Source organism: Rhipicephalus microplus, chromosome 2, assembly GCF_043290135.1.
Source record: "Rhipicephalus microplus isolate Deutch F79 chromosome 2, USDA_Rmic, whole genome shotgun sequence".
NCBI lineage: Eukaryota > Metazoa > Arthropoda > Arachnida > Ixodida > Ixodidae > Rhipicephalus > Rhipicephalus microplus.
Genome location: NC_134701.1, coordinates 208,924,164 through 208,946,644, shown reverse-complemented (window position 1 = coordinate 208,946,644; position 22,481 = coordinate 208,924,164). Strand labels below are relative to the sequence as shown.

General features: G+C 43.6%; 1 protein-coding gene across 1 annotated transcript in view; it reads right to left on the bottom strand.

Moving 5' to 3' along the window:
- LOC119169585 (guanylate cyclase soluble subunit beta-1) overlaps positions 1 to 22,481 on the bottom strand; it is a 189,564-nt gene that overhangs the window by 84,272 nt on the left and 82,811 nt on the right. The window contains exon 2 of the mRNA XM_075875140.1: positions 15,008 to 15,081. Coding sequence (XP_075731255.1) covers positions 15,008 to 15,081 — 74 coding nt within the window. The remainder of the gene's footprint in view (positions 1 to 15,007; positions 15,082 to 22,481) is intronic.

The following is a 22,481-nucleotide window of genomic DNA, read 5'->3' as shown; positions in this document are numbered from 1 at the left end:
TTCTTTCTTTCTTTCTTTCTTTCTTTCTTTCTTTCTTTCTTTCTTTCTTTCTTTCTTTCTTTCTTTCTTTCTTTCTTTCTTCTCTCTTTCTTTCTTGATTTCTTTCTTTCTTTCTTTCTTTTTTTCTTCCCCTCTTTCTTTCTTTCTTTCTTTACCTTTTTCTTTTCTTTCTCTCGCATCGGGAAATGCCCCTCGCTGTTTTTTTTCTGCATGCCGGGAACCGGACCTTCTATTTAAGCATAGATCGAGTAAAAAAGTCGTCTTTTTGTCCTACAAAAATAATCGTCATCTATCTTGTGTTCCTTGCCTTGCATTATCACCACGCCCCCGGTAATTTCAGGTGACGAATGACTGGCGCGTTGTCAGCGTTAACTGACATTCTTGATAGAAAAGTGGCCAGCACCGAGTTTTTAAAGGGGCTCTGCATCACTTTTTGAGCATGGTCAGAAAATGCTGCCGGTCGGTAATAGAGGCTCCCCACAACACGCGAGCCAAATACTATAGCGCAGCCCATGGCCTGGAATTCACAGTAAATGATCGAAGTCAGCAAATAATTGCTCTCTCTTCTTTCGAAAATTCACGCAATAAGCCCAAAAATCACTCGTAGAATGCCCATCTATCAGCCATTGGCTGATTTGAACATCGCGCGCTTGGTCGTTTCAGAGATCGCCGTGGGAGGCTGTCACTTGTCCACGCGTGCGCGCGTGATCGCACTGAAAAAAGCCACGTATTCAAAAAAAAAAAGAAAAAAAAAGTGCTCAAGGTCATGAGGCGCACGTGAAGTTTTTTGTTTGCCCCTCACATCCCTCCGTGGGTCGCTTTCAGTGCTTTCGTCGGGACGAGAGTAGAGAGAATGCGATTGCAGCGTGTGACAAATCTTTGTAACTCCCCTCGTACTGGACGGATTCATAAAATTTTTGCGGCGTTGAATTTGTGAGGCAATATGCTTTTCTAGTGATTTAATTCAATGGTTACTCAAAAAGTGTTCCAGGGCCCCTTTAAAAAAGGCAGCGCAGGCAGGCCAGATTACGTATGTTGTTCTGGGACACACACCTTTTTTACTCGATCTTTTTTTTTTTAGAGTTCGCTCTCGTGGTCAGCAGCGCGAAACTTCAGTTGCTACGGGAACAACAAACGGAATGCGCCTTTATTCCTTATTTTGGCACCAATGAAATGTGGCAATGTGAAGTGGCAAGCCAGTCGCCCGGATGAAAGTTCAGATTGCCAAATTGGAAAATGGCTCATTACTAACAAGCCAAGGAGCGTGGGAGCACCGATAATTTGAAAACAATATGCACAATTGCGAATGGGGCAGGCGCCACACGAGGGTCACGTTTTCATGCCGTCTCATACGCCACAATATTCGCGCGTGACACCGCACACCGAAATCTGTGGAGTATAGCAAGCTTCGCCTGAAAAAGTGCATCATAATGCGATTGCAGTTCTGCAACGAAACCTGAAAAATATTTTCCGGTATCTACAATGTTTACGTTATAAACAGAAGGTTACTCGGTCAAGCCAGGGCTGTGAGTGTTTCTCTACAGATATAATAATAATAATAATAATAATAATAATAATAATAATAATAATAATAATAATAACAATAATAATAATAATAATAATAATAATAATAATAATAATAATAATAATAATAATATTAATAATAATAATAATAATAATAATAATAATAAAAATTCCCCTCGTGTATGCAGGAGGTATTCAGGACCCTAGACTGGGAAGAGTTAGGGTTAAGAGTTAATGGAGAGTATCTTAGTAACCTGCAATTCGCTGATGACATTGCCTTAATGAGTAACTCAGGGGACGAATTACAGTTCAGTATTACTGAACTGGACGCGGGAAGCAGAAAAGTAGGTCCGAAAATTAATATCCACCAAACTAAAGCAATGTGCAACTCCCGGCCGAAAACAGCACTGCGATTGACGATAGGTGGCAAGACGCTGGCAGTTTTAAAGGAATTTGTTTACTTAGGACAGGTAGCAACCACGGAGCAAAACCACGAGAGTGAAATAACTAGAACAATAAGGATCGGGTGGATCATAATCGGCAAGCATTGTAAAATCATAAATGGTTAGCAACCACTAACCGCCAAGAGGAAGGTATGTAACAGCTGCATCTTGCCTGTAATTACCTACGGAGCAGTAACCTGGAGGCTTACAAAGAGGGTTTAGCTTAAGTTGAGCACGACGCAGCAATCTATCGAAAGGAAAATGATAGGTGTAACCTTAAAGGACAAAAAGAGAGCATATAGGGCCAGGGAATAAACCAGGGTTGAGGATATCATTGCAGAAATCAAGAAGAAATGGACATGGGCTGGGCACGTAGTACGTAGGCAAGCTAAACGCTGGTCGTTAAGGGTAACTGACGGGATTCCCTAACAAAGCAAACGCACGAAGGGGAGACAGAAAGTTAGGTGGGCCCATGAAATTGAAATGTTCGTAGGTATAACGTAGCAACGGAAAGGGCTGCATTTCCGATGCAGGCGGAAATGTTGTAGGCCCGTGTGCTCAGATTTGGGTGCACGTTAAAGAACCCCAGGTGGTCGAAACTTCCGGAGCCCTCCACTACGTCGTCTCTCATAATAATATAGTGGTTTTGCGACGTTAAACCCCACATATCAATCAATTCCTGCCCATAGTGCGTACCTCTTAGGGCATACTTTCTATTGTATGATGTTACTCAATAAGTTTAAATTTAGGACTTGTACAGTGTAATCAATGAAGTTGAGAGTGACGTGCGTCAGTGAAGCTCTCGCATATGGCCGCATTTTGTGCATTGAGGTAGCTTGTTTTAAAGGGCCAGTCAAAAGACTCCGACACCCCCCAAACAAGCTCGCGCATCTTTCATATGCCTCACCAACCCCATTTCCACGCGCAGTGACGTCAAGTCAGCGATTGGCAACGTGACGCAGCACGCAGCTCGTCGATTGGTCTAAACCAGGTCTCAACAAACCGTAATGAAGTCAACGTCACCGATCGCCTAGTTGACGTCACTGTGCGTGGAAGGAGGTCGGTCGGGCGTATGAAAGATGCGCAAGCTTGTTTGTGTGCTGAAAAAACAAAAAAGTCGGAGCCTGTTGACGGGCCATTTTTTACCACGAACATTATGTGCGTGACATGTTTTTGAGCTTACTATACTGCGTGGTCTTAAACCGTGCGTGCCTTTTGAAATGGGCGGCTGGAACTAAAACCACGAGGTAAGTATAGGGTAATCAGATGTCGTGATGCCCGATGGCAATGTACGCTTCTACCACACAATAATAATTCAATATTACGTGTTGTATTGTGAAGCCTGCATACAGGACTCATGTGTTTCTAAATCATGAACGTTATTTTCACTTCGCTTGCAAGCGGAGGAGGTCATTTTCACTGTATTTTCAAGCAGACGTGTGGCTATGGGGTAAAACGTCTGCTTGGCACGCAAATGGTCTCGGTTTTATTCTCGGTCAGACCTGAAAACTTGTATTACTTATTTTATTTGCATCTCTCTCGATTTTCGGTCACGCATAAGATAATTTTTTGCTCTCGACCAACGACACCGAGGTTGACTCCGACGCCGGGATTTCTGCCAAATGAGCTCTTAAACGCCATCACGTTAATAATTTTGGGGCTTTACGTCTCAAAACCTGGGTGCCATTATGAGAAACGGCCCCGAGTTTAGATCACCTTGTGTTATTTTACACACACCTAACGCAAACCGCTAATATTTAGCTTCCAACCCGTGCTGCTTGACATCGCCTCACGGTCCCGTTTAGCAGGAGATGGTGTAATTTTACTAGGCGCAAAGCAGCTCTTTCACTAGCCTGTGTAACGCTGTCCCTCCGTACGAACGCGCTGCGCGCCGCAGATGTTGGCGCGGTGCCAAATAAGTCGCACCACTGGTGTGCGTTGACGTCACGATCCCCTCGCAGTGCGCGCTGACGTCGCTCTTTTCCTCACTTGCCGCGCACTTGCCGCGGCACCAGCCGCTAGCGTCCCGTCCGTTCGCCCGCAACACCTGCCATGACCACTACTCACTACACCACCGACTCGCCGGTTCACGCGCAATAAACCTGACGTGTGCCTAAACGTACACGTTGAAACATGCCTGTACGTGTCCACTACAAAACCTACGGCAGCCATCGCTTTAAACAAATCTTCCAGCGCTCACCGCAGCACACGCGTTAGCGCCGTTCAACCGTTGAGGCCAACCGTGCGCAACGATGCTTAGGTTCCTTTTGGGAAGATGGTTTCGTGTTTGCACCATTGAAGCAAGGGCCTTGAAGTTGTCTAGTGGGGCGTTCTGTACGGGCGCTGGACTGGCGTCGTCTGTCCGCAGCCAATGCATTGGCTCGATGCTGTTGCTCGGATTTGACGTCGGCGTTGAGTACGGCGAGGTTTGCTTATTGTCGACGCAGCCGTCGAGTTTGGGCATGTCGAGCTCGCGTTTAATTCGTAGCAGCTTCTCGCTGACGCTGCACTGTTGTGTGTGGCGTGGAGGCAGCGCTCACGCCACCCTCTTCACCCCACGTTCACGCAGCGCACACGAGAAGAGGCTCCTCCCCCCTCCTCGCGATTACGGTAGAGGGGGATGAGTTAGCGCATGCGCAGTAAGGGTGCTCACGCTGCACGCACACCGTTTTGATGTGCGCCATAAGCTGCTTCGCATTTGAAAGACCAGTCATTTGAGAAAAAATGTGATGTGGTGGAAAAGTGATTAGTGTGGACAAAGCGTGTACTAGAGAGTTCCAGAGTGCTAGTAGACTACAGGCCTGAGATATAAGTGGCCACAATGATGTCTGCTACATCTGGTGGTCTTAGCCGACAGCTCAATAAGGGATGTCGCGTCTGCTACTTCAGGGTTTTATGCATTTTTTTTTACTCCAGGAACTACTTTACCCCTTCATGTTCAGTAAAGTGATTTTTTTTCCCGTGTGAGGTAGCCTGCCAAAAATCTTTATGTGACTAACCAACCTGCTTCTCATCCGTTCACCCCCGATACCCGGTTTTCGATAGTGCTTGCAATATTATAATTTGCAGTACTTATTTGAATCACATGCACATTTGTATGGAACGCTTCCAACATGCGCTAAAATCCACTTTAATACACGCACTTCACGGGTAATAGTGAACATAGCATTTGTCACTGCAGGTTGAGTTATACACGACCCTTGTGCGTGTTGATATCTTGGTCAATAATGTGCATGTTAAGCATATGACAATGCACCCCAAAAAAGGAAAATGAAAAGAGATGTTTAGATGTACAGCTTACCAAATACGACATCATGTCCCTCTAGATGAAGGCGAAACATAAATTGCATAATAAAGCGCACGTACTATTCGGGAAATTAAGGATCCTCCACCGACCGAATCCTAAAAAAAAGCTGTATTGTACACGTTGTTTCCCTACCCAGGCAGCCATTTCGCTGAACCTCACTATGCGAGAAAACAAAGCGCCCTGTTTCTCTCTTCTATCGAATCTCGTTTTCGTTCAACGAAACGCTCCTCGGCTCGTCGGTCACCGTTCCGTCTCGCCTACTCTACATGCGGCAGCAGAAACTCGGTGCACCCGAACAATGGCTCTCGTCTCCGCTGTCACCGAAACCGAACTGCATTTCCAGCAGCTGCAACAGAGGCCAGCTCTTACAGTCGCACGCGCCTGAACACAAGCTCAGTGTTTTAGGCAACGAGCTTCCTTGTCGAGCTGTATAGAGATAGAACAGAATTTCACTTTGGCGCTTTTCTTTTTCGATCTTTAGATCTTTATATGGCAGCTGCACGGCGTTCGCGATCTCATGTACGGTGGAGACTACTTCGTCGTATAGACATTGACAGTCCGCGGTCTTTTGCTGTGACCATCGCTCCGGCAGTGTGCATGGCTTATTTATATTCCTCCACGCCTGACGTCTTCTTTTTCTGGGGCCGATGCATTCATTTGGTCCCAGAACACTCTTTTTTTCTGTCATCGGCTTATTACTTTTGAACCGGGATCTCCAGCAATGTTTCTTTTTGCTCTGCAAGAACTTGTTCGGAGAAATCTGGCGTTTTCTTGCCGCTAAGGCATTCTGTATAGCCGCGTGCGATGTCGATTCGTTTGCCTGTTCTTCGGCACGAATGCACAGTGCGTGTAGTTCTGACGTACCGACTTTATTTTTTTTACCCCGACCCGTTGCCTCTCCGCTGCAACTGAATAACCACCTAGTGGACGCTTGAAGATGCAGCTAGTATTTGTTTATTTTTGTTACACACTAATATTTTTCGCTATTTCGCACTATCCCGCCATGGGAGGCGACGTCTCCATTTATTCCATTCGCCTCTCATTCTATTCTGCGTGTGCGCGCTGCATATATTTGTACGTTAATCTCGAGAAAAGGTTCTCCGGCCGGCGCGAACGATGCCGGAAAGGTTGCCACCACAGTGCACTCTTAGAAAAAAAATTAAGCATACAACAAGTAAACGGACATATTTATTTGTTTCCAGTATTTTACTATACCTTCGTGGCATCTTTTACTAGACAGAAACAGGTGAAGCTTGTAACTTACTAACGAGAGAAGCTTCCTCGGTGTTTTAAAGTAGCTTACTACTAGGCCATCAACACTGTCAGATCTTTTGTAGATGCTGTAGTGTATTTTGCCGTAATTGTGATAGTCTTTAGCAAAATTTAGATATACTTCAACTTTATTTATTACCCTGGAATAAAAAGTTCAAGCTACATGAAGGCAAACAGATAACTAACTAGAAGAGCAAATCATTATCTGTAGAAAAGGTGAACCGTTTTTTCTAAATTCTATAGCTGCTAAGCAGTGGGCGGTCTGTTACTCTAAAGTAGAACCGTATAGCCTTGATGTGGCCGTAATACAGTAGATATAGGCTATGTAAAAGTATTGATGTATTGTATTGTGGGCTCATTTGTGACCCGTTCATTTCCCTTTGTACGTTGCTGTGGTGCGCACTTACCATGGTAATTACATGAAGTGATTAGCTGTAATTATTTCACTACAAGGACACTGCCACTTTGTTCTGTTTATAGTATGTATACTTTGTAATAAAATAATCTTGATATAACAGCACGCATACACATGTAAACAAAGTAGGAGTAGACCTCTAATTCACCAATTAAAGTCTGCTAGAGTCAGTGGTAAGCGTGGTTAATAAATATATAAGGAATGAATTAAGCATTCCAGTCATCACCATTCACTTACCAAATTTTCTAACAAGCAAATTTCTCCAACCTGCACTGTGCTACGTTCAACGTTAGCTTTTTTTTGTGGCAACTATAGATGGTTAGTATTCATTTATTGAACATGCCAAGCTTTTTTATGAGAGTGCGTCTCTCATAATATTATGGTGGTTTTAGGACGTTAAACCCCACATATCAATCAATTTTTTATAAGAGTGTTTATGCGGATCGCAGCACTGATACGCGCATCGCGGCTAATGCACTCCCGCAAAAGTGTAGACGACGCCAAGATGCCGGGGCAGGAGAACACATAACGATCTTTGTTGGTCTGCGACTGCCGGCACAAAGCGGCAATAATGGGCTGCGGTTAACCAGCGTCTTGTCTTCGTAGTTTTACGCTGTTGTGTCCTAGTTGCGACAGGGTCGATGCCTGCCTTCGTAACCTTCGAGCGAGGCTGTGATGCCATTGTCTGTGTACTTTGTAGTCTTTTGTGTGGCTCGACGATATTGAATGTTTCTCAATCTCTCGTACATGTCGAAGGATGATGGTTATTGCAGCGCCCGACTGTAGTCCTACTATGACGTACTGTTTTGAGGTATCTGTGCTCTCTGTTCGTCCAATTTTTCTCTTCACTCTCTTAGCTTTCAACTCCTCCCCCTTTTCTGTCCCTTATTTTGCTTTGAAGGGTACTACACTTTTTTTTCTTTTTTTGATAGCGAAAGCTCTACTACTTGTTTCGCAAGGTCTTTATTCACGTCGCAATAACAATGAGCCACGGGAGCGCAAGTGACGTCATGCTACGTCATCTCCTACGGACAAGTTTCGAAGCTGCACCACGTGACTAGGCGAAGGAATAACAGCAACTCTGGCGGCGCTTGGTCGCGGAAAGTTTCGCTATGGACGTTGCACAGCCAAGGTCGTCTTTGCGTTCCTTTCAGCACAAGCGACAGGCTGAAACCAGTCATCCAGTAGATACAGCTTGACGTCAGGCGCCGAAATCTCAAGCAAGGGCGACGTTGCCTACTAAAACACCCAAGTAAGGCAAGCCCGATTAGCACGTTACAGAGAAGACAAAGTTCCTAGCATTACTAACTACTCCATGGATCATAAAAATGTATTTGTCAACATTAAAAAAACACATTAGGACACGCCATCAGCTTGGCAATAAAACCAAACTTTGATGGAATACTGTGTTCATATTATCTGCAAAACTCAGCCAAACACACTTTTCGCTAGGGATATCTACGTTCTACAAAATACACCTCAGACGTTTGTTTTCTGAATGTTGAGCTCCCTAAGTACCTTCTCTTCTTTATTTCTGTCTATTGTTTGGTTCTGAGCGCGATATTTTTTGGCATGTGCATAGAAGGTGAAATGAAGCCGTCTATTTCGGCCAATCATTGATATTAAAGTACACCGTCGGTGTTACAAAAGTAACGTTTAGGACACCGCACTCTTCAAATCGATCCATTTGACTTCTCGTAACAGAAGCATAATATTTGCCCAGTACCGGAATATCGCCCGAAGTGCATCAACTTTGAGAAAAGGAGAACAAGTTTTTTTTCGTTTTTAAATTTTTTTCTGGCATTTAGGTGACGCTACGTGTGCTGCCATATGTATTTTCGCTACTAGAAAATGAAAGGGTCTGAAAGTAACTCGGCATAAAGGACAGAATCCAAAATAGGTTCTCGTATTCTCACGAACCATTCCGAAGTGTACCTCGCGACTATTTACAGGTATTTGGCAGTTATGTTTATACACGCTTTCTTTTGGGGCGAAGCTCCTTAGAATGTGGATCGCGTCTCTCGTAGTAGAATGTTGTAGTGATAGCCACTTCAAGTTGATTTGAAGAATCGCTCACTAGATGGCGTCGTGTACATATGTTTTTTTTAAGGAACTTTCACGTGCGCGTCAGCTCGCACGCACATGAAGACTACCTAATGCCTTTGGAAATTATATCACTAGATGGCGTGAGGGGTTTTCGTATAGTTGATGATTTCATGTGGTTGACACAGACTGACAGACGCACAGACAGACGCACAGACGGATGGATGGACAGACAGACAGACAGACTGACAGACAGACAGACAGACAGACAGACAGACGGACGGACGGACGGACGGACGGACGGACGGACCGACAGACCGACAGACCGACAGACAGACAGACAGACAGACAGACAGACAGACAGACAGACAGACAGACAGACAGACAGACAGACAGACAGACAGACAGACGGACGCTTTGTCCCGCTCATCACCATTCACTCCGTGGATATGCTGTGAATTATTTTTTCTTCCTTTTGGTGATTTCATACCGCACGTTGCATTCCAATCTTACGCTAACCTCGTCACTTTCTCAGATGGCACGTTACCTCGAGCTAACATCAACCTCGCTTCCACGTTCTCCGATAGAGAATGCGGCATCGAGAACTTTCGGCAAGCGGTTCTCCCTAAACGATGGAAACAGCTTCAGGAAGTTGAGGCAGAAGGCGTTCCCGGAATAGTTCTGACAATGTGATGCCCAGTTTCCCATTTCACCCGCTCGGCGACAAGAACTAGCATTCAAATCGCCTCCGCCTTTTTTTGGCTCTTTTCGATAAAAGGCCACTCGGTTAGTGTGGCGTAGTACACATTTTCTTTCTCGTTGTGGTACTGGTAAAGTCGAGGTGCGCGGTAGCAATGAAAATCTCTCCGCTTATTCTCTTTTTCCTGATCGCTCCTTCTCAACCACTCTTCCGGCCATATTAGTTTTCTAGCAGGCCCCAGCTGAGCGAAAGATTCGCTGCTGCGCTTTTGTCTGCCTATTTTCTTTGTCGTTATGAGCCAGCTGTTTGTCTCTGTGCCTGTACGTGCTGTTTAGATAAGTATTCGTTTTGGTTTCGTTAGTTTGAGCGTGTGCTTTTGAGTCCCGCAAGCCCCTTTCTTTGCTGTCGTAGCCAACGCTCTTGTAAGTGTCTATCGCACGCACCTTTAGCACCGAAAGAAATCAGTACTGCTCTGGCACTCAATGTATTGCGAAATGGCGAAAGTGCTCTGCCGTCAGCAACCCGTTCCGCTTTCTCCTCTTATGATGTTACCACGCCGCAGTCATGGAAGAAGTCATGCTATGTGAAATGGTCGCGCAGAATACCATAGCTGCATGCTGCCTTAACATTTTGGAACTTTAAACACAATACCCTGCAGCACAAAATCCGAATGCGAAATGAAACATTCAGATTTCAAAAAACAATGTTTGTACACTGCCTTGATGGGTTTTATTTAGCATGCTGGCTTGGTTGTTTTGGTTGTCTACAATGGTCAATGTACCGAAAATTTCCTACTGTCGAGTGACACTAAAACCTCGCCATCTTTGGGCATGCTAACAAGTGGAGAGGATATCTGTTTTTAAATTAAACTCTACAAGAACACACACACACTTTGAACCTATGTAACTATAGATTGATTGATATGTGGGGTTTAACGTCCCAAAACCACTATATGATTATGAGAGACGCCGTAGTGGAGGGCTCCGGAAATTTAGACCACCTGGGGTTCTTTAACGTGCACCCAAATATGAGCACACGGGCCTACAACATTTCCGCCTCCATCGGAAATGCAGCCGCCGCAGCCGGGATTTGAACCCGCGCCCTGCGGGTCAGCAGCCGAGTACCTTAGCCACTAGACCACCGCGGCGGGGCTATGTAACTATAGTGTTCCAAATCTAAGGTTTTCTGTTTACACAGGGGTTAATAATCAATGAAGAAATAGTCTTCACGGTGGTGAAACTGTCCGAATATTTTCCAAAATGTCACAGTCTTTGCCTCCCTGTATCTCTTGCTTAGTAGCGAAGATGGTATCGGGTAATGTACAAGCTTTGAGTTCATTTTGTTTGTTGGAACACGAAAAGAGTTTGTCTTTTTGTAAGGTAGTCCCGTTGACTAACAGAGCGTGTAGTGTAGTGCTTCTAGTTGCTTCAGTCACAATAATGCTACTGTATTGCAGACATTTTACACCATTGTCACAGGGCGCTCCGCTGATCGTTATTGGGATGGAGTTCCTAGAATGTGATTGGCTCTCTGCTGCAGCTTGCTTAAACAAGTCAATCACGATCAATGAATTTCGTTCGGATTCAGGCTTGATCGTCATCAACCGTGACCATGTGACGCAAGAATTACTCCGTCTAAAGCGGATTAGCACGGCTGGATTATGCTGTGTGAGATAATGACCATGCTGAACACATCTTCTAACCTTTTTACTGATTGGCTGATTCCCATTTCATTATACAAGACTACGCACATCACACTAAGAAACTGCATGGAATAAGAATAATCAACCTCTTTAGATCAATTGTACAGCTTTAATATGCCCTTACTATTTTTCAACGTATACCATAGTGTTCCCACACTTGTTCAAAAGAAGATTAGTCGCGACGAACTAATTAGATCGCGAGTTTCTTGTCGTTCAAGAAATCCCCTGTCACTTTCCAATTACTGTTCAATTTAAATATAAGCTCCCCTTCATCCATGCACGCGCGTGCATCTCCTTCGTCTGGCTTTAACGTAGCATGTTTAAAAAGAAAGCTGGATCAATATCTACTCCTCCATTATCTGGCATGTACGCGGTTTCTGAGCGTGCCGACGTGGAGAGAATAAAAATGCTTTGCTTGGGTCGTTGTGAAAATTAAATGTCTTCCTGAACACGCCCGTCACAGACACCACTTCATATAATATTCCGAATAAGGGTCGCTTCAGCAAAAGGCTATTTTCTTTCTCGTTTGGGATTTCAGAGAATGAAAACAAGTCTAATATTTTCTGTCTGTGTTCTTGCTTACGTTTCAGTTTTTATTGAACGAAAATTGCCACCAAGAAGCTTCTATATTTAAGACAATAGCGTAAAATATAGTACTCGGCATTTAAATTGTTCAGCTTTTGAAACCACATGGCTCAATTGGTCTACCTTTCGTTTAACGTTAGTGAAACTGTGAAACCGAGTAAAATGCTCTACAAAAAGAAAGCAAAATGATAATGCCTGGTGATTTCAGAAACATGGTGTAAACAGTGAAAAAAATAAGGGTAGCAAACGCGAAATGTCGACAGTGTTGATAAAACAATGAAGTCATCCTCACACCAGTTGTGCGATGCATGAATAAAGTACAGAGCAGGGCGGCCGTCTCTATTTTCTCTTTCTTTTTTCTATCTATTTCTTTCTTCTGTTGTCTTTCTATGTTTTTCTGTCCTTTCTCGCTTCTTCTTTCTTTCTTTCTCTCTCTCTCTGTTTTTTTTTGCTGCCGAGTTTTTCTCTCTTCCTATCTCTTTCTCGCTCTAGCCCATTAGAGTTATTCCAGACGGGGTCGGACAAACTGGCGCTCGTATTTTGGGAGGACAGCAGCAGATATAAAAAATGACTAATAGAAAGAAGACGACGAAGATAGCATGTCCAGTTTTACGACGGTGATAGTTTTCTATTATGGTTTATACAGTGCACACGCGGACGATAAAAGGAGGCGCGAAGAGTGTTGTTTGCACTGCTTCAACCATAATGAAACCTTACCCACTAACCAAGTCGTCAGCCTTGCGATATAGTTTTTGGTTCGCGGATTACGATGAACCACTCCCATAAACAGCTCCACATTTCGTGCGCGTTGTGTCCTTGCGTGTTTCCTCTCATACCCTTGTACTCTCACGCATATTTGATTTCGTAAAGGTGGCCTGTATACTTGCGCAACAGTAAGCGTTACAAGTCACCTTTCGCAGATGGACATGGCCTGCACTGGGGCCTGTTGCTGATTTTCTTTAAAAAAGCTTTCATACGTTTTATATGGGAAGACGTTAGTAAAGGAGGCTCTACTGACTGCGGGATCGGCCTATAGGTGACTGCTTCCCACCTTGTTAGTGGGAGAACAAGTGCCATAACGTGCACGTATCGTAAGAGCACCACGTAAGAGAGTCGCCGACAGGCGACGCAGAATGCACTGATGTGGCCCGCCGCAATAGCTCTGTCGCCATGGGAGATACACATAATACAATCTCTAACATAAGTCAGAAGTGAACAGAGGGAAGGTTAGTGCGTCATGACATTACAAATGTTAGCCCTGCAACACTTTGAAAAGTGACAAATGTATATAGTGTGGTCGCGTCAAACAACTGCTTTTCGCATCACTCTTTATCAAGGCAACCGGCTTTCTAAAATTTCATTGCAAAAAGGCAAAAAGAAAAGTTGACTCAGCATCGTGCAAACAGTCCTCATGAATAAAAACTAAAGATTCGCGAACTACAGCCAACATAATCTCATAAAACTGTAAAGTGAAATCGTTGCTCAAGCTTCGTTTTCCTGTCGCTCGTACTTAAATGGGTGTACATGTTACGCAGAACATTACGAGGTCACAACATAAAAAAAAAAACTCAAAGGGACTGCCTGTTGTATTACAAATATGCAGTAAAACACTTATTATGAGAATGTCGAGAGCACCTCATTTGTACTCGTGAAGTCGATACAGCTGGTGCGGTCACTGCACGGCCTCCGGTGCACATTACCGAAATATTCCATTTATAGATTGCATCCAATCAGGAAGTGCTCTTTTGCAAGTTCACCAGCTTGCCCGAGCGTGCCGAGTGTTTCGCTTCGGAAGAGTTCGTTTGCAAACTTGGATTATTTATAGAAGTAATCGGGTCTTTGCCTTGGGTGATGTCGCCCTTTTGTGCATCAACGGTTGTACTTGTTTATGTAGCTTTGAAAAGAAAAGCTGTTTAACCTCACTTTGATAAAGTTTGAGCAAAAAAGCCCTTGAGTGCACAGTTAAGCACAAAATTTTGCGGTCGTGAATCACGGACAATGCTATAGTGCTTCAGGTTTGATACGAAACGAGTAGGTTCCTTCTATTTATATTTAACTACAAATATGAGGAGGGAATGTCGCCACTGCCACTCCCTTTCATTTGGTGTGACAATATGGGTAAAAAATAATGAAGATTGATCCTTGTAATAATTTAATCGGTAAGTTTTGTTTGTAATAGGGTTCGCTGATGCTTGACACGCGCCAGCATAACGGACACGTGGTGCTTAAATGATAGTATTTTGCCCAAATACCATTGTCCCGAAAGAAGTATTGAACGGCTTTCATTGTTTGTTTGGACCTCTGATGTGTACGGCCCTAAATCTGATGTGTACGGCCCCAGACACAGCTTCTACTGAAATTGCTGCCTATGTGAGCGCTATTGAGTCAGTAGCAGAACGAATTATACACATGCTTCCTGCCTGTATCGCTATGAATAACATTGAAAGAAAAGGTCAGTGAAAAACTGCAACGTGGGCAAAGGTTTGCCAATGAAAAGAACTTGTCATCCGTCGACTTGTTTAGCAATGAAATTTACAAGAATAGCCTTAGTATTTTATCAAAAACGAAGCCTTACAGCTGAAGAAATTTATCAAAAGAAAGAAAGAAAAGGCAAGACGAAATGCAGCAACACCTGTGCACTTTGGTTGGAGATGCAGCTTAAGAAACTTGAGGGTGGCCAGAACTATTACCGAGTACTCTACTATGACATGCCCCATATCCTGGTTTAGGCAAGCAAAGAAGAAATAGCACTGACAGTTTGAGGAGTTGCTGTGGGTTCATAGTTATACGGACCATGGGACGGCTTTTAGCTCTCCCATAGTAGATTACTAAGTACTCTTAATTGTTAACCACTTTATCCAAACATACAAGAAGGAGTGGTTAGCTTTTTAAACCACATGTATATTATGCAAGCTTACTGTGAAATGGAGTTGTGCTTTGAACATTTCTTTGCAATGTTGTCAATGCTGCCAATGGGCGACTCCAGTTTTTCCTATTTCAGAAAATATGTACTCACAATATCTTTTCCCAGGCGTCTATTCCATGCTTCGTGCGCACCATATCTTCCAGGGCACAGTGGACGAATCCATACTGAAACGAGAGAATACGGACGTTTTTTATTGTTTCTTTGTGTAGGAGCGAACAATTACTGCATACTGAGGCAGCTTTCAATACGTACATAACTAAACGAATACTTAAGGTCTAGCGTTACAGCAATCAGGACAGGTGCAAGCGGAGATTCACTCAACGATGAAAATGCTGGGACAAGCACCTGGTGACTCATGGCGCAGGCGCGTTGTCATTGTCGGTGTTGTTGATATCCGCTGCAAAAATTTCCTACCCAGTCTGGCCGGACATTTCTCTAGGCACAAGAAGTATTAGCTGGGTCACGCCACCTTATGCCTTGTAATGAATGAAAACACGCGTCAGCCCCACAAACGGGCTCTAGTGGTATACACAAAACGAAAGGCATTCTGAAACGCGAACTACGGCAAAGTTCTTACAATTCACATGATCAAAAAATAAAAAAAGCACAGCATATCAAAGCGACACACACACACACACACACACACACACACGCACACACAGAGAGAGAGAGAGAGAGAGCGAGACTGACAGACTTCACGCAATGCGTAGGAACCTCCCTGATAGGAACAGATGTTACGATGTTACGGAGACAGCAAAGAGTTGGCTGTCTTGGGAGCTTAAGTTTTAGCCATTGCAGATTTTTTTATTTAAGATGCGAGGCTGGCAATCGAAAGCTGAAATAGCTCCAACGAAACAAAATCGTGAGCTAGAACACAGACGCTCGCAAAAAGCAGCTTGTAACAGCACGGCTTGCGTGTGCGCCAGTGTTTCCAGACTCTGGGGCTGCTGACGTGTTATAAAGATAGTTGTTATAAACTAGGTCTCAAATAAAACGCACTGAAATTTCTCCAGCTTGTTTGCAAACATACAAGGGTTAACCCACATCACACAGATTATGAGCGAAAATTGGGTTTCATGGTCTTTGAGTGGCGTCACAACATAATGTGATTGGTTACGTGGGTTGCTCAAGTTTTTGTGTCACATCATTCTTGTGTTTCGCTTAATAACCCTCACAACGAGACATCTAAAGCTCTTGCCTTGAAAAAGAAACCATAATTTCCATCTTTTTCATCCCCGTCAGTGCCACAGCATCGCGCTCACTTTGCCTAGCTTGCCGGATTGCGTGCTGAACGGTTGTGTCACCCGCGATCTCCTGGTGCCAGCGTAGCTCTCGTCAAGTGGTACCCCGTCATCGGACTCTGTCAACTGTGTCCCAATACTTAGTTTTTTCTTAATCTTTGCTTCTCGCTCTATCCATTTGAATTCCTGCTAATTTCATTCCCTCGTGAACTACTGCTGATGTGTTGCACTTAGGTGCAGACAGTTGCGGGGCTCGCTTTTTCTCTTCTTTTCACGAAGATGAACGTGTTCATCATATTCTTTTGCAATGCGTTAGGTACGCCAATGAAAGAGAAAAATTAATGAACAAACCAGCAAGTTTGGACAGATGGCCCTCACAGTAGAGAAGTTACTTGAACCATGGTCTGAGATGCATCTTCAATAAAGTGCAAACATCTTCTTGAAAGGAAAGCTAATGCCATGTCCTTCTTTGCGCAGAACATCGTTTATATCAGGCAGTGCACAGATTTGTCTCATCTTCGTTTTTCTGGCTCCATTTGGCTTCGCGTGGCTTGAAGCTGCTTTGTCACGAAACGACAATCGGTAAATGATTACAAGCTCGGACAGTTGGTGACAGTGCTTGAACATATTTCAACACAGCGCATGACTGCGCGGACGCAAGAGAATAAGTGCTGCGGATGGTACCTTCTTCTCTTTTGTCGGCGTAATCGTGCGCTTTGTTAAAATATGTTCAACCAGTAAATGATATGTAGTCGCACTTTACAACCTTAACCTTTTAGACTCACCAATTTGAATCAGGCCATGAAGTTCACAATGGTTTGTTATTTCATTCAAAACAAAAGCGAAACGCCGCACGAAACAAAACACAAGTGCGTTCGAAAGCAGCAAGCACGAAGACTAGGCAAATCTGTGTACTACCCATCATTCCCATGGTCGCTGAACGATCTCAGTGCCAGAGTCCCTATAGTTAATTTTAGGAAACCCTATGATGGAATGAACAAACGAATGAACGAACGAACGCACAAACGAACGAACGGACGGCTGGACGGCCGGACGGACGGACAGATGGATGGACGAACGAACGAACGGACGGACGAACGAACGAACGAACGAACGAACGAACGAACGAACGAACGAACGAACGAACGAACGAACGAACGAACGTGTTCTGCACTTGTCTTCACCCGATTGGCCTGCGCCGTATCTTTCGCTTCACCTAATTTGCCGGTGGCTTCGCTTGCGTGCTCTACGTTTCAAAGCTGGGCCACGGATGAGCATTTGTTTCCTGCGTTCGCCTAGCAACGACCATTCGCCGTGGGTCACCAACGCACCCGTCCTCCTTCCTTGGGGTCGATCGGGATCAGACCTGCCGCGGTCGCAGTGTTTTCCGAGGGAAGTGGTCAGTGAATGAAGGAGCTTTCATCGGCTTATATCAACCGAGATAAAAAAGAAATGGGGCAAGGAAACGTCAATGGTAATTGCATTCGGCATTTGATGCTCGTCGTTCAACGAATGACATGAGCGAGAATGCATAGCATTGATTTAGTCAAATTTGTAGCCTAGTGATTCGCAAAAGAAGTGCACTTTACGAGCGTCCTATCACGTGTCGACCAATTGCTTGAGAGAAACATTTTGCTATGTGCATGGTTCCATACTTTTAGGATGTGATAAATAAATGGAACACTACGGTATTTCGATGATGACGACGACAACAGCAACAACAACAACGACGATGACGACGAGAAACTGTATAATGATACAAATATTTACGTAAACATACAGAAAATGCAATATCTTCAAGGTTTCGTCATCACCATGTCTTTTGATCGATGAAAAGCAGCAGGACGTAAATTATGTTCATACGAAAAAAAAAAAGACTCGGAACTGAGCTTTGGGAGTTCCATATGGTTAAGGGAGGATATATGGGTGTACGATTGTTTGCATGAAAAACAACGTGTCCATTCTCACTCCTGAAGGCAAGTCAGAGTTTTGTGGCACTAACGAGGCTTTCGGCTCATCATTGATAAATCACAAGGCTGCGTCAGTAGCTTCTGAAAGCACTGGACAAATTTTTACGTGATACAGAACTCGACAAGACTCTATAAATTGATTTGAACTTTCAAGGTTTTGCTTTATGGCCACTTTACTAGCTAATCAACACCATCTCACAGCTATTTTTTTTACCCACTTCATTTTCCTTATGCTAAGTTGCAGGCTAGAAAATGCATTCAGGCCTACCTCCGAGCTTTTGTGCCACAGTAAACATTTCTCTGTCTCTCTCTTTCTACACAACGTCTGATAGCACATACAGCAATATCACATAACTATAGTATCGATTACGGCTCTTTAAAGTTGACAAGCCGAGGGAGACAAAATATTCAGCGCCCATGATTCAATGTGAGCATAGACACTAATACGCTCCTGATTTATATGACTCGAGCGGCAATATTGTTACCTTGTGAAATCAAGCCACCTTGTTTTCAAGTTGCGGGAAGCATCACCGAGAAGGAATACATAAGCTGAACAAATCTTCAAATGAATTGGTGGTGTAATTATGAACCTCCATCTCTTGGTCATTGGTCTTGAGGTTACCCAGTTAGCAATAATTTTCGCTGACATAGCCCTTATACAAGGATAAAGAAATGTGGCGGCAGTCCATAAGCACATAGAGCTTACAGCGAAGGTGATCAGGGCTTTTTTTTTGTAACGATGAACAAGCGAGACACGCTTGGGCTGCGACAGGAGAGACCGAAGTAGACAAAAGATGCCGAAGCCACATGAATCCAAACATCGCATTATTGCATATGATACTGTGAAACTTGATACCTGTGGCTTAGCTCGCTTTGGTTGAGTTTCAATTGTATTGCCAACACACACTGTCGTAATGCTTGAGACTGATAAGTAAGAAGAAAATTATAAAGCACAATTGCTACATTTTACTGACACAGAATAGAGAAGGTGTAAAGGAAGGGAAAGGTACGAAAGTAAAAAAAAAGTGCGCGTCTGCTTGTTGAAGATATGACTTCGAAATGGGTGTAAAGTAGAAAGGTACTGTTTGGCGGACGAAGATTTTAAGATGGTCATGATGCATTGTTTCAACAGGCAAACAAAAACAAAACAAAAAGAACAAAAACCAATAACCACTATAGGTCTGCCGATAACGTCTATGCCACCTGCAAAAGGTTGACTTCCTTAATGCGAGATGCGATATTTCAAGGTAAGGAGGCTTTTCTCACGGTTAGAGTCATGCAGCGTAGCCAACGTTGTTATGGCCACACGATGTATTATTGGCCACACGACAGTTAATTGGAAATTTCGATACTATGACGTCTGATGCCTATATTCACTGAGCGTGCAGGTAAGGAAACCGGAGGACACAGACCGTATTAATTGTAAGCATTCTGCACCCTGTGGAAGTCGATAGCAGTGGATTATATGGAATGAGCTGGAGAATTCTGAGGGCTGAACTTGTTTATGTAAATTGAGTTTAATTGTGCGCCTGTTGCAAACGCGATAAGTTATACTGTGCACTGACTGCTCGCAGTAAATCGATGCTGCATGCCGATTAGTACGTTCTGCAAAGCCATTAGAGCGGATTCAACTGAAAGAAACTTCAATTATAACAATATAATTGACTAAGCGTTATGCGATATGCCATAGGTACGCTTGCAAATATTAATAAGTATTGTAGGATCTCGTGCCAGTTTGGTGCGACGTATGCTGAAGTCAAGATTACATTTGAACTCTGGTGCAGAAACACTGCAGCGTGGTCATCCTGGTGCGAAAATTAGGCTGTAACTGAGCTGAACAGATTTTACATATTGTTAGCTTCACTAGAAATGTACTTGAAAGATGCAGGTTGCGCTTAAAGGCGATGTAGAACTTTCGCAGCATCACAATGCAACACCCTGTAGAGAGGGAAGGCTAACATAGGTTGACATGTCTCAACCGCGCATTTCAGACACAAGTTCAATACAATATGACAATATGATACATAGACTGACACGTCGGAACCACCCATTGAAGATACGAGTTCGACACAATATGAAAATATGATATATAGACTGACACGTCTCTAGCGCATATTTGAAAAATGAGTTCGATACAATGTGACTTGTATGCGAGAGCGGTCTGTTCTGTACAAATGTACATTTTTAAGCCACAATTTCATTCATGTGTCATTAATTAACATTAGTTTGCTTTGAGCTGAAAATGCAGGAAGTGAACTGTTCTTTGAATTCATGCCACTAGGCCTGTACAGTATATGGTCGTCTAAAATTTCAACATTTTAATAGGCTAATATTGAAGCCGTCTGGGTCTAGAGTAATTATTTGAATCCCTATGCGCGTTGACTAAATACAAAAGGTCAAATGGTGTGTGCCATATCCACCTCAATAGAAGACAGGCAAACTTTACCGATTAACAAATAAAAACGTTTTCAATTTCACCTATATTGGCACAGGTGTTCAAAACACATCCCATATGGAGGCGTATGTGATTTAAGCAGTAGTATCCGACGTTCTTTATCGTCGTAAACTGAGATGATGGCACTGCACTACGTGATAATTGCCCGATCATCACGCATAGTTATGACGAGAACGTCACTGCGTCATCGTTACAAAATGTGGAAGAAGAAAAGCAGCTTGAATTGCGTAGGATTAAAAAGAAAATATTCTAGTGACTAGACAAAAAAAAAGATATTAAAAAATACTAGTTTTAAAGTACGCGACCATCCCCAAACGGTGAAAGGATGTGAGCGTCCAAGCCCATTCACAGGGACATCTTATGTTGTAGCCACAAAAGGTCGTGAAAGGTGAACGGCGACCCGGTTTACGTGGAACAGGAGAACGGCCATCTTATCCTCATTGGTTGGAGGAAGTGCATCAGCAAGAAACTGAAACGCTGAGCAGAACGTATGTGGACATGTCCTCCGGCTTTATCTTCAAGGCACAAAGAAAGGAAAAAATAAGGAGCGAAAGAAGGAAGCAAGGAAGGAAGGAAAGAAACAAAGAAAAAAGAAACAAAAGAAAGGAAAGAAAGAAAGAGCAAAAGGAAGAAAGCGCCAGAGAGAAAGACGCTGTCCAAGTCAAAAGTTGATGACAGCCTCCCTCGTTTCACTTTAACGCACCATTATGGACTGTTATTTTTTGTTTTTATTTTTGCCATGACACAAAATATAAATGGTAAAACGCATGTTCAAGGAAGATTTAGCGACGTGAGGCACCGACTATGAGGTGCTGCCTCATGGGATATTCTGGAAGTCGTAAAAAATGTTTCTCTAAAAACGATAATCTCCCTTTACCTGTCAACGTGTCTCTCTATGTTTGCTTTACCTTTATTATATATTTCTCTAAGTGATTTCTATTAATGAAGTCCTCAAGTAACTGCGCTTTCCTTAAGACCACCGACATTGGTACGATGCTTTTTTTTAGAAGGTAAGGCAAAGGAATGCGGTCACTTTTGGCTTGTAAGTCTATTCCTCTCTCCTGTACCATCCCTTATTTTTTAATTGCGCGCACATGCAAGGGTGCTTTCACATCATCTTTTATCGCAGAGACGCTTATAACGACTCCCCGGTAAAGATACGTATAGTTAAGCCAAAGATGACCATAATGCATGTAGTGCATTTTCTATCGCTCCCCTCGTTTATAAAATGGCTGCGTGTATCCCTGGTTTCATGTCTTGCCCGCAAAGTTGAGGACTTGCATTGCAGCGCGATGCATGCGTCGTGTGAAAGTGGCAATAAAGCCATATGACCCTTTATTTACAAGGATTACTAAGAACACGTGGGTGCATCTGTACAAGATCAGGGCAGAACTGACGAATGGGGTCCTTTGCGTTAACGACGCCTTGTTTCGCCTAGCTTGAGGTGGTTCATGGTAACTTTAGGGAGGAGGCAGTACAAAGTTACTAATGAGCGTAATTCAAACGAGGCAGAACTCTAAGGAAGATTGAAGCCATGAGAGGCAAAATCAACGAACCAGGTGTGCTATTTGGGGCAACGTTTGGCAAAGTGGCATAGTCGTCTAGTTGCATGCGAATGTGAAAAATCTGCCATCGACTGCTATTAAACAGCCATTTCTGGATAACGTGATCTCCCAGTATTTTTCTTGCCGACGCGAGTTTTCATTCAAATTCGCTACATGTCATTGTTGCCCGAATATAAACACGTGGGCTTCGTTGTTGCTCGTAGCAATTGAAGTGAATCTCTGATTTCTCTGGCTAGGAGGGGACATTACGCAAAGCAATTGAAAAAACAGGAAAGAAAAAAAGGAAGAAAGAAAGAAAGGAAGAAAGACAGGAAGAAAAGTAGGTCAGGTACG